This window comes from Hypanus sabinus, chromosome 1, assembly GCF_030144855.1.
Source record: "Hypanus sabinus isolate sHypSab1 chromosome 1, sHypSab1.hap1, whole genome shotgun sequence".
Lineage (NCBI taxonomy): Eukaryota > Metazoa > Chordata > Chondrichthyes > Myliobatiformes > Dasyatidae > Hypanus > Hypanus sabinus.
In genome coordinates this window covers 96,531,594-96,544,790 of record NC_082706.1, presented here as the reverse complement: position 1 = coordinate 96,544,790, position 13,197 = coordinate 96,531,594, and the positions used below count along the sequence as shown (strand labels likewise).

Genomic DNA, 13,197 nt, shown 5'->3' with positions numbered 1-13,197 from the left:
AGTGTGAAATTTACAGCAGTGTCACAGGCACATAGCATCAGATATATAACATTCACAAGAAAAACATAAACTGTATATAAATTATGCAATATAAAACAGAATTAGAACACGAGAAACCAAAGTCCATTGTAGTGCAAAATGATCCTAACGTTGCTATGCTGAGGTGGTGATCAGAGTTATGCTGGTTGGTTCGAGAAGCAGATGTTTGAAGGAAGTAGTTGTTCTTGAATCTGGTGCCTCACTGATAGTAGGGAGTGAGTCCACTACTCCTTGCAGCTTCTTGTATCCTGTGCATTTGTGTATCAGTGATGCAACCAGTCAGGATACTTTGAACAGTACATTAGTATTTGCTTGTTTGTGTTATTTATTCTCAGTATTGTGTATTTACTTTGTTATTTGCACAATTTGACGTTTTTGCATTTTGATTGTTTCAGTCTCGTTGTTTATAGTTTTTCTTAGTTCTGCTGAATTTTATTGTTCTGTAAAGGTCTGAAAGAAAACGAATCTCAAGGTAGTGCATAGTGGCATGTGTGCCTACCTTGATAATTTCCTTCGAACGTTTGAACTTTTGAGTGCTCAGTGACATGTCAAATCACCTTAACTTTCTATTTAAAGAAAAAGTAATGAATCTGGCGCATCTTCCTTGTGATTGCATCTGTATGCTGGAGCCCATCTGATCTGTTAATGCATGGGAATTTAGTTGCTGGATAGGACTTTTACAATCAGGGCAGAGAGATGAGAAGAAGTTTCTTCTCTTAGAATGTTTGTAAGACCATAGACATAGGAGCTGATGTTCTTCCACTGTTTAAGAAAGGCTCTTAAAAATAAACCAAGAAATTATAGGCCAGTGAGCCTAACATCAGCAGTGGAAAAGTTAGGAGAAGGTATTCCAAGGGACCAGATATATAAGTATTTTCATAGACAAGGATTGATTAGGGATTGTCAGCATGGTTTTGTATGTGGTAGAGCAGGCCTAATGACCTTTATGGAGTTTTATTGAGAAGGTCACTAGGAAAGTTGATGAAGGCAAGGCAGTGGATTTAGTAAGGCCTTTGCCAAGGTCCCTCATGGGAGCTTGGTCAGGAAGATTCAGTTGCTTGGCATTCAAGGTGAGGCAGTAACTTGGGTAAGCCATTGGCTTTGTGGGAGAAGCCGAAGAGTGGTAGTAGATGTTCGGCTTTCTGACGGGAGGCCTTTGACAAGTAAAGCACTGCTGGGATTGGTACTGGGTCCTTTGTTTGTCTCCTATATCAATGATCTGGATGATAATGTGGTTAACACACCAAGATCGGGGGTGTAATGGACAGTGAGGGAAAACTAGTAGAGCTTGCAGAAAGATCTGGACCAGCTGGAAAAATTATCCGATTAAATGGAAGATGGCATTTAATGCCGACAAGTGTGAAGTGTTGCACTTTCGGAGGATCAACCAGGGTAGGTACACAGTGAACGGTAGGTCACTGAGGACTATGGTACAACAAAGGGATTTGGGATACAGGTCCATAATTCATTGGAAGTGGTGACACGGGTAGATAGGGTCGCATGGGTACCTTTAGGTACTTCAGCCTTCATAAATCAAAGTATCGAGAATAAGAGATGGAATGTCATGTTGAAGTTGTATAAGATGTTGGTGAGGCCTAATTTGGAATTTTGTGTGCAGTTTTTGGTTACCTATCTTTTTGGTTACTTATCTATCTATCTATTTATTAATTATCTTTTTGGAAAGATAATAAATAAGCTTGAAAGAGTACAAAGAAAATTTACAAAGATGTTGCCAGGAATGGAGGACCTACGTTAAAAAGAAAGATTGAATAGCTTACAACTTTATTCCCTAGAACTTAGAAATCAAATCATTAGAAAGAGGTGACTTGGAGTCACCTTGAAGGTGTTGAATCTTTGTTGATAGAGTTAAGGAACTGCGAGGGTAAAAAGACACTGAAGGGAGATGTATACAGACCTGCAAGCAGCAGTAAGGATATGGTCTTCACATTACAGCAGAAGAAAGTAAATGCATATCAAAAGGGCAATATTACAGTAGTCATGGGGGATTTCAATATAGTTTGGGAAAATCAGATTGGTGCTGGATTCCAGAAGGGGAAATTTCTGGAGTACCTATGAGATGGCTTTTCAGAGCAGGTTGTGGTCGAGCCCACTAGGGGATCAGCTATTCTGGATTGGGTGTTACGCAAAGAACCAGAATTGATTAGTGACCTTAAGGTTTAAAAAAAAAACACCCTCGGGGGCAGATGATCATGGAATGATCGCAGTCACCCTGAAATTTCAGAAGAGGCTAAAGTCAGGTGTATTGGTATTCCAGTGGAGTAAAGGGAAGTGCAGAGACATGAGAGAAGAGTTGGCCAGAATTGATTAGAAAAGAACACTGGCAGGGATGACGGCAGAGTAGCAATGGCTGGAATTTCTGGGAGCAATTAGGAAGGCAAAGGATATATACATCCCAAAGGGGAAGAAATATTCTAAAGGCAAGATGACATAATTGCAACAAGAGAAGTCAAAGCCAACATATAAGACAGAAAGGGCATATAATAGGGTAAAAATTAACAGGAAGTTAACTAATGGATGACAATTGTAAAAAAAAAAAAGTCATTAAGTAGGTAGTACTGGAATATGAAAGTAAGCTGGCCAGTAATATTAAAGAATACCAAAAGTTTCTTCAGATACATAAAGTGTGAAAGAGGGTGAGTGGATATTGGCTTGCTGAAAAGCGATGCTGGAGAGGTGGTAACGAGGGACAAGGAACTGATGGACAAACTGAATAAGTATTTTGCATCAGTCTTCAACTGGAAGACACTCACAGGTGAAATGTCGCCTCACCTGGAGGGACTGCATAGGGCCCTTAATAGTAGTAAAAGAGGAGGTGTGGGACAGGAGTAGCACTTGTTCTGCTTGCAAGGATAAGTACCAGGAGGGAGATCAGTGAAGAGAGATGAATGGACATGGGAGTCATGTAGGGAACGATCCTTGCGGAAAGCAGTAAGTTGGGGGGGGGGGTGGAGGGAAAGATGTACTTGGTGGTGGGATCCCATTGGAGGTGATGGAAGTTTTGGAGAATTAGGTTCTGGGGACGGATGCTGATGGGGTGGTAGGTGAGGACAAGAGGAGCCCTGTGGGCTGGAATGAGGATGGGGTAAGAGTAGATGTGTGTAAAATGGAAGAGATGTGGTTGAGGGCAGCAATGATGGTGGTGAAGGAAGGTCCCTTTCTTTGAGAAAGGAGGACATCTCCTTCGTTCTGAAGTGAAAAGCCTCATCCTGAGAGCAGATGTAGCAGAGACTGAGGAATTGAGAGAAGGCGATAGCAGTTTTACTTGTAGCAGGGTGGGATGAGGTATATTCCTGGTAGCGGTGAGACTCCGTAGATTTGTAATAGACACCGGTGGATAAGCTGGATCCAAAGATAGAGACAGTGAGATCAAGAAAGGGAAGGGAGGTGTTGGAAGTAGACCCGGTGAATTTGAGGGCGGGGTGGAAGTTGGAGGCAAAGTGGATGAAGTTGATGAGTTCAGCTTTGGTGCAGGAAGCAGCAGCAATGCAGTCTTCGATGTAGTGCAGGAAAAGTGAGGGATGGTCACCAGTGTAGGCTTAGAACATAGACTGTTCCATGTAGCCAACAAGCAGGCAGGCATCTATTGGAATTCTTTGAAGAAACAACAAGCAGGATAGATAAAGGAGAATTGGTTAACACAGAATACTTGAGTTTTCAGAACGCCTTTGACAAGTGCCACGCATGAGGCTGCTTAACAAGCAATGAGCCCCTGCTATTACAGGAACGATTCTAGCATGGATAAAGCAGTGGTCGGTTGACAGGAGGCAAAGAGTGGGAATGAAGGGAGCCTTTTCTGGTTGGCTGTTGGATGATGGAATTGTAGGCTTTGTTGCAAAGTTTGCAGACGAGATGAAGATGACTGGAGGGGCAGGTAGTTTGAGGAAATAGAGATGCTGCAGAAGGCATTAGACAGATTAGGAGACAGGGTAAAGAAATGGCAGATGGAACACTGTGCCGGGAAGTGTGTGGTCATGCACTTTGGTAGAATAAATGAAAGGGTTTGAGTATTTTCTAAATGGAGAGAAAATACAAAAAGCTGAGGTGCAAAGAGATGTGGGAGTTTTTGTGCAGGATTCCCTAAAGGTTAATTTGCAGGTTGAGTCTGTGGTAAGGAAGGCAAATGCAGTGTTGGGATTTATTTCGGGAGGACTGAAATATAAAGGCAAGTATGCAACTTTTGATAGAAAACCTGGAGATGCTGGAAATCTGAGCAACACACACAAAGTTCTGGAGGAACTCATCAGGCCAGGCAGCGTCTATGAGGAAAAGCACAGTCGACATTTCAGTATTTTGTGTGTGTTGTTATATAATGTTTGAGATTTTTATAAAGCACTGATGAGGGGACTCACTTGGAGTATTATGAGCAGTTTTGGGCCCTTATCTTAGAAAGGATGTGCCAAAACTAGAGAGGGTTCAAAGGAGGTTCACAAAAATGATTCCAGGATTGAATGGCTTGTCATATGAAGAGTGTTTGATGGCTGTGGGCCTGTATTTACTAGAATTCAGAAGAATGAGGGGTGACCTCATTGAAACCTATTGAAAGGTGAAAGGCCTTGATAGTGGATGAGGAGAGGATGTTTCCTATGGACAGAGAGTCTAAGGCCAGAGGGCATTGTATCAGAATAGAGGAGTGTCCTTTTAGAACATAGATGAAGAGGAATTTCTTTAGCCAGAGAGTGGTGAATTTGTGAGTTTCTCCGCCACAAGCTGCTGTGGAGGCCAAGCCTTTATGTATACTTAAGGCAGAGGTTGAAAGATTTTTGATTGATCAGGACATGAAGGGATATGGGACAAAGGTAGGAAATTAGGACTGAGAGGAAAATTGGATCAGTCATGATGAAATGGCAGAGCAGATTTGATGGCCCTTGTGGCCTGATTGTGCTCCTATATCTTATGGTTTTATGGTCTAAGATTGAGGGGAGATTTGATAGAGGTGTACAAAATTATGATAGGTATAGATCAATGGTCCCCAACCACTGGTCTGTGGCCTGGAGGTTGGGGACCACTGGTATATATAGTGGAAAAAGCCTGCTGCAATTTACCCTGAGGTTGGATTAGGCTACAATGAGAAATCATGGTTAAGGATGAAGCTGAAATGCACTCAGAAGGTGGTGAGAGTGTGGAACAAGCTGTCAGTGCAAGTTGTAGATGTGATCTTGATTTTAACATTTAAGAGAAGTTTGGATAGGTACATGAATAGGAGGGGTATGCAGGACTATGGTCCAGGTGCAGGTTGATGGGACCAGGGAAATTAAATGATTCAGCATGGACTAGATAAGCAGAAGGGCCTGTTTCTGTGCTGTGGTTTTCTAAGACTCTATAACAGTATTCAATATGCTGATCCATTTTATCCTACCAAAATAGACTGTGCAGTGATTATTATGCTGCTGTTTATGGAGAATGATGTGCACGTATTGCTACCTTGATTCTACAATTAGAACAATTATACCTCAGAAAGGATATAATTGGCACTAAGAGGTGGAGACACTTTGAAGTAAAAGGCACCGTACAAATGCAAGTTGCTTCCTTGTACGTGAAATTGGGGGAAGTGGATTTGCAATTAGGATAATGCAAAATAGTTAAGATCTTTTCATTTTATGAAGTCTTAATTACTTTAAAGATACTTCAAGTTGATTCAGACATAATTGCAGGGCATTGAGTATAGAGAGGGAAATCAGGTAGTATCTAATTAAAACTTCAGTTAGCCTCCCCTTGGAGTATTGTGCACAATTCTGTTTGCCCCCTTACAGGAAGAATATAGACCGCAAAAGTGGTTTTCCAAGACACTGCCTGGAATTACGGGTATGAACCGTAAGGAGAGGTTGGATAAGCTTTCTCTGGAGAGTTGGACGCCAAGTAAAGATCCAGTTGAAGCTCCTAAAACTGTGAGACAAGATGGGATAGAGTCTTCATCTTTTTTCCAGGGGTGAGATTTAAAGACTAGAGGACTTGCATTTAAGGCAAGAGAGCAAAACTTTAATGGAGATGTGCAGGTCAGTTTCTTTTACACAGAAAGTAATAGGTGCCTGGGACGGTCTGCCTGGTGTAGTGTTGGAAGCAAATGTGGTAGTGTCATTTTGGAGGCTGTTATACCCATGAATGCACAGGGTACAGATAGATATAGATTATGTACAGGCAGAAGGGATTTGGTTTAATTTAGTATAATCATTGGTGCAGACATTATGGGCCAAAGGGCATGTTCCCTTTCTGTTCTTTGTTTTAAGGTGAAATAATTTGAGTAACATTCTGCTGGAGTATCTATGGAGGAAAAGGAATTGTGGACATTTCTTTCTGAAACCATGCATCAGAACAGTGACCAGGGAGGGAAGATGGTTAGTTCCTCCAGCAGATTCTAGCAATTACAATCTTTTGTGTTTCCAAGAGATAACACTATTTCTTGGTTTAAGTTCTCATCCAGCACTTGAGCTGTATTTTACGAATGGATGATTTTAATTACAAAGAATGCGTACTGGTGGTGAGTGGAAGCATTAACTGTTTCCTTCTCAACACACCGTCTGATCTCCTGAAAATTTTCATAATTTGCTAATATTAATCCAACCTAATTACAGATTTCCTGCCTCTGCAACATTGCACTTTTAAGATCAAGTACTTGAGTTCACAGGCCAAAATAGTCAATCTTCGGCCTGTAAGGATTAACAGTACTCCTGAGTAATGAGTGAGTTCTGTTTTTACAGACGTCCACAAGTCAATTTTGTCCATAAGCCAGAAAATGCATGAAGATCACCCAGTACGGGAATCATACTTATGTCATGTATAACCAAAGTAACTGTAGGTGCAGAGATAGAAAGGAAACTCGTTTTGCCATCCATGGAAATGCATGTGTGTAAGACTGCTAAATTTAATCATATGGGAGCTTGTTTGTATGCAGGGGATATTGGGTGTTCTTAAACTGTTGATGGCCTGTGCTTCTGACTCTAGTATCTCTAATATACCATCTCATTTTCTTCCTGCTTCTCTTTTCTTTAAACTACAGGGTTTCTGGATCCAGAAAAGAAACTTTTTTCCCATCGAATTTTATCAAGAGATGAGTGCATTGATCCATATTCTAAAACCGGTAATCTACGGTGAGTATTGTGCTAAGTGTTTAAGCTCCTTATTTGTATGTATTTGGTTCAGATGTTAACCAATAGTCAGTTCAAGAAGTACATCCAGGAAACTAGCCTCTTTTCCCCCTTTTTTTAAAAATAAATCTTCTTCATAAAACAGGGCATACTATTGAGGAATTCAAGTCATGGCATTGAGATGGTAATTAATTTCTGTGCTTGTTTAAGAAATTAACAATAGAACAGAAAATTGTGACCTACTTTGGTACTAATTGCAAATATCTTTTTGATAACCACCTTTAATGTTGCGGGCAATTGAAACTATTGAGGGGTGGCTAGATTGAATTGCAGGAAAATAATTTGCTTTCCCCCCCCCCCCCCCCCCCCCCACATTTGATTTTGAAATTTGCTTTCGATAGAGGAAGGGTTGGGGACATCACTGAGCAGATAAACTGTAGCACTTTTATAATCTCACTGGGAGTGTCAGCATCAATTAGCCGTCCTTTATTGATAACATGGCGTTGAGATGTCGCCTTGTGTAGGTGCTTCCACAATGCAGAGAGCTATGGAATTAGGGGATTTTTTGACCAGATGAACAAGGCGCTGTTGTATTTCAATGTCTTGGAGTGGTGCTTGCTGCTTTTCTTGTCTGCCTGCTGCCTTTAACCTTTTGAGCAAATGCAGAAGGTTGTGGGTTTGGGAGTATCACTCGAAGCCTTGGTGAGTTGCTGCACTATAGCAAGTAGATGGCACAGAGATAAAGATTGAAAGATGTTTTTGTTAAGAGCTAGCTGAATGGCATTGAAATATGGTGTGTACTTGAGCAAGGATTTAGAGAGTTTTGGTGTCATACTACATGGAAACAGGCCACTCAGCCCACCAAGCCAACCCTGTCCATCTCTACAAATTCCATCTTTCAGCACCTGGCCCATAGTCTTTTAACCCAGACAATTCAACTGCTCTTCCTCCACCTTTCTTAAATACAGTGAGTGATCCCATTTCTGCCACTTTCACAGGCAATGCATTGCAGGTACTCACCACACTTTGGGTTCCCCTCAGATCCCCTCTAAGTATACCCTAAATCTATGTCTGCTTGCTTTATTTATCTCTGAAAAAGGTGGTCTGGCATCTGCCCCATCTCTCTATTCATCTTAACTTTATACAACTTGATCATTTCCCCAGTTAACCTCCTCTGTTCCAGGGGAAAGAGGCCTAGGCTCTCAAGATTCTCCTCGTGAGTGAAACGCTTTGACTTGCACAACTCTACCACAGCCTCAGCAATGGAACGCTGTAGACCATCACTTGCACTATTAAGGATTCCTTTCTGATTTTTTCTCTGTTTTGCCCTGTTTTTGTTTTTGCACAGACTTTTTTAATTCTATCTTTACTATTTTGTATAGTTTATGCATAATTTATCATCTGTGTGTTGTCAGTACCTACATGTCTGTCATGCTGCACCAAGCAAGTTTCTCATTATATCTGTACCTCATCATACTTGTGCACATGACAATAAACTTGACAGCTTGAAATCTTGGTGAATCTCCTCTGCAAAAAAAAAGGGAAATTAAGTGGCTTGTATTGCAGGAGGATTTGAATACAAAAGGCATATTTTACTCAAGATACATAGAGCACTGGGAAACTGCACTTAAAACACAGTGTATGGTGTAAAGAAGCATGCATGTATAACAGGGGGAGTGCAGCAAAGTGTCACCATATTGATTGGTATGATGGTCCGTTTGTTCAAAATTCAAAGTAAATTTATTATCAAAGTGTGGTATATGTCACCTGAGAGTTGTTTTCTTTCAGGCATTCACAGTAGACCAAAGAAATACAATTGTATTGTTTGTCACATGAGAAATGATTAAGCAGATTGAGCCTGTGCTTCCTTAAGTTTAGAAAAATGAGCGGTGTTCTCACTGAAGCAAACAGTATTCAAAAAGGGCGTCTTTCAAATATATAATTACTTCTACAGTTTCAATTGATGGATAGAAATAATAAAGCTGCAGACTGTCTTGAAGGGGGTTAAAATCTGAATTTCTGGTTGCCACACTACAGGACTGATTTGGGCTGGAGCAAGTGAACCAGGAAGTGGCTTGGACTGGAGAATTTCAGTTCAAAGCAGAGATTTGATATGCTGGGTCTTCCTGCAATGAGCAAACTTGTTCATTGCGAGTGCTAGAGTTGCTAAGTATTACATGAAATGTCACGAAGACAGTAATGAGTAATGTTCCTCAAGCTCTGTCAGTTCTTAGTTGTCCAGTGTAATTGATGTTTTATAAAACTGGATTAGGGAATAAGTGGAGGATTTAAACATTTACGTAGTATTTATACATTATAAATATTCAGATGATATAGCATTATCTATGGAAGGAGAAACTGCTAAGTTGCAGCTCAGTGACTTTTCATCAGAACCTCTGATCTAAAGTATTAGATCTGTTACAAACTCCACGGATGCTATTTGAATTGCTGAGAGTTCCCAGCATTTTCTGTTTTTGATCACTTTCAGATTACCAGCATCTCTGAAATTGTATTTATATTTTGGTTTTCTCTTTTTTTTAAAAAAAATTCATCAATTTAGGAATCTTTTTCCTTGTGGTGACTCGATGGTTTGCATCATTGATGATCGGGAAGACGTCTGGAAGTTTGCACCAAACTTAATATTGGTTAAAAAATACACCTATTTTCAAGGAACTGGAGATATCAATGCTCCGCCAGGATCTAAAGATGTGCCAGTGAAGAAGAGGGGTGAGTTTTAAGTGTGTGTGGCAGCTGTAGGATTTTGCAATTTTTTAAACAGCCTTCTAGGGTACAGCCACGTTATATTGAAGTTACTGGAGTTTAAATTACACTATGGATTTTAAAATCAGTTAATAAATTCTAGAACTTAAAAGCCCTTGTCCAATCTGGGTTGCCATTTAAAAAAAAAATCCTCTTCAATATGCATTATGAAATCCAATATATTTGCATGACCATATGTGACATGAAACCCTCAGCAATTGTTTGAATATTATCAGCCCTTTAGAATGATCATTGAAAGGCACTGGGTCTAGGAGAAATTGCTTTTCAAGGCCCATACTCTGAGAATGAATGAAAATCGAATGAATGAATCAAAGATGTGCATCCATCTTTGGTTCTGATCTTTTCTACTTAATGGTGAAAAGAGCTTGAGAAGGTTGGGACATTATTGAATGAAACATCAGAAAATAAGGATGATTTCGTATAGAGGTGTATAAAATCATGAAGAACATAGATGGAATGAATGTCTTTTTTAGGAATCAAGAATTCAAGAGCATAGGTTGTGCACTGATGTGATGAAAGGATCAGTATGGTTGGCATGCAACACAAAGTTTTTTCCACTGTACCTCAGTACATATGACAATAATAAACCAAATTAACTATTTGGATTTAAGGTGAGTGGAGAGAAATTTAATAGGATCCAGAGCAGCAGATTTTTGATATAGATGGTGGTCAGCATATGGAATGTAAATTTTTGAGACTGGTACATTAACAACATTTGAAAGGTACTTAAATGAGGTACATAGATAGAAAAGGTTTTGAAGGAGCAATGCACCTAATGTACTGGAGGAGCTCAGCAGGCCAGGCAGTATCTATGGATGAGAATAAACAGTTGATGGTTTGAGTCAAGACCCTTCATCAGAATGGACCTGTGTATTGCTCTAGATGTCTAGCATCTGCAGTGCTTGTGTCAAAGGCTTAGAAAGATGTGGTCTAAGGCTTAGAAAGATGTGGGTCAAGCGGAGGCATATATGCAGGGGTACATGGGAATTTTGGTTGGCATGGACCAAAGGCATAGAAACAGGCCTCTATCACTATCATGAGACCAAGGTTGGAAGTTCCTGGAGAATGAGCACAAAATTACAGGTTTTTGCTAACAAAAGAGGATTTTTGCTTTTACGAAAAAAAGACGCTTACTTTATACGTGTTTACCCCTGGGAAAGACTACCATGACTGTGAAGCCTTGTGCAGGCAGTTGTGTGTGCATGCGTGTACATGTACGTGCGTGTACGTGCTGATTTTTTTTTCTCCAAATCAATTTTGGCTCACTGTCTTCCCGATTCTGATAAGTGAAACTGCACCATATAATATTTCTACTTCATATAGGCTGTATATTTATCATATCAATCCTGATTTTACAATATGTTCAAGTTATTTTAGGTTTTATGTGTTATTCGCTTTGATTTGGTAGGTTATTTTTTTGGGCCTGGGAACACTCAAATATTGTTCCCATATAAATTGATGGTAATTGCTTCTTCGCTTTATGACATTTCGGCTTACAAACGGTTTCATAGGAACGCTCTGCCTTCGGATAGTGGGGGAAACCTGTACACACAAAATGCTAGAGGAACTCAACAGTCCAGGCAGCAATTATGGAAAAGAGTAAACATTTTGGGCCAAGACCCTTTATCAGGATAAACAGGATCTTGACCCAGAAAGGTAGACCATCTATCTGGCTACTTGGATGCTGCTTGACCACTGAGTTCCTCCTGCAGTTTGTCTTTTGCTCCAGATCTCAGCATCTGCAGTCTCCTCTCCTCATTAGAGAGGATTGATTGATTGAAAGTGTGTTTTTAGTTCTGCTCTATGCAATGATTTTGTTAATTGTATTATTGTTTCTAATCTTGGTATTTTTGTTTCTTGCTGTGTTCCACAGTAAATCATTCTTCAAAGCCCACAGAAGGACTGGAGCAGACAGTGCCCACTTCAACAGACCCCGTCAGTACAAGCAACAGGTGTAGTGAAGGAGCGGAAAGAAAAGAAGAAAGTAATGGCCTTGGGGAGTGTTCCAAGAAACAAAATGGTAGCAATAGTATCCTAAAGGATGAATCCTTAAAATGTAGTGAATCTTTAAAATGTGGTCCTAGTGCAAATGCTTTACATGACAAAGAACATGAAAGGATATCTTTATGTGACACCAGTCTTTCCCACACAAAAACTGCTAGTACTATTATTTCTGGTAAAGCAAAAGAGTCTGAACAATTGTCAGAGAGTGGCGTTACACTGGCAGACAGCAGCTCGGGGCAGTCTGCCAAGGAAGGTGAAAGCCACTTAAAGGCAGCTAGCAGTGAGCTCGATTTTGACCTATCGAGTGACAGCGACAGTGAACTGGAGGAAGGAAAACAAGGCTCCACCTCGCCCTCGCCCACCCTGAGCCTAGACAGTGAGAAGGGCGCAGCAAAAAAGAAGACAAGGAAACAGCGAAAGGGGAGCACAGAGACAAAATGTAACCACTCAGAGAAGGAGAAGGTACTTGATTTATTGGAGTCGGATTCGCAGGATAAGAAAGCCGACCTGGAGCCCGAGACAGATGCCGACCAGGACTTGCTTGGCGATGTGGGGAATGGGTGCGCTGATAAGAAAGAGGCAGAGACTGAGTCCCAGAACAGTGAACAATCCGGAGTAACGATGGGTGAGTCCCTGGATCAAAGCATGGACGTGGAAGAGGAGGAGGACCAAGATGACGACGACCATTTGATTCACTTGGAAATGATCCTGGTCCATGTCCACACAGAGTATTATGCCCAGTATGAGAAGTACCTCAAAAAGGAGAAGCAAGTGCCTGATCTGAGGAAGATTGTTCCAGAACTGAAGAGCAAGACACTTGAAGGCACAAGGATAATTTTCAGTGGACTCTACCCAACAAACTACCCTATGGAAAAGACAAGAGAGTGGTATCATGCCACAGCCCTTGGAGCCAAGGTTAGCAAAACCTTATCTTTGAATCCCAAAGACCCCAACAGGACAACTCACTTAGTTGCTGCTCGTCCTGGTAAGTGCATTGTCGTCTGCCTTGTTGAGCTTCATGTTTATTGGAGGAGGAATGAGGATTGTTTTTTTTTAAACACTGTGTTGGGGTGGGCCTCTCTCTTCTCATAGTTAATAGTGTTAGGTAATGGACTGCTTGCTGTTTTTGGCTCAGTGCTGCACCTTGTTATGTGAAGTGGTTCCACATTTGTGTAGGCTGCAAGTTCTGGGAATTAATTTCATTCCTATCCTAATGCTTTAGATTTTTACCATGGGTTTGTGTGTCTAAAGATATGCCATCTGTTGCCAT

General features: G+C 40.8%; 1 protein-coding gene across 2 annotated transcripts in view; it reads left to right on the top strand.

Moving 5' to 3' along the window:
* The window catches only part of ctdp1 (CTD (carboxy-terminal domain, RNA polymerase II, polypeptide A) phosphatase, subunit 1), a 324,193-nt gene that overhangs the window by 51,403 nt on the left and 259,593 nt on the right, over positions 1-13,197 (top strand). For both annotated transcript variants that reach the window (XM_059972529.1, XM_059972536.1), the window contains exons 6-8: positions 7,055-7,145; positions 9,703-9,869; positions 11,797-12,912. In XM_059972529.1, the coding sequence (XP_059828512.1) occupies positions 7,055-7,145; positions 9,703-9,869; positions 11,797-12,912 (1,374 nt within the window). The remainder of the gene's footprint in view (positions 1-7,054; positions 7,146-9,702; positions 9,870-11,796; positions 12,913-13,197) is intronic.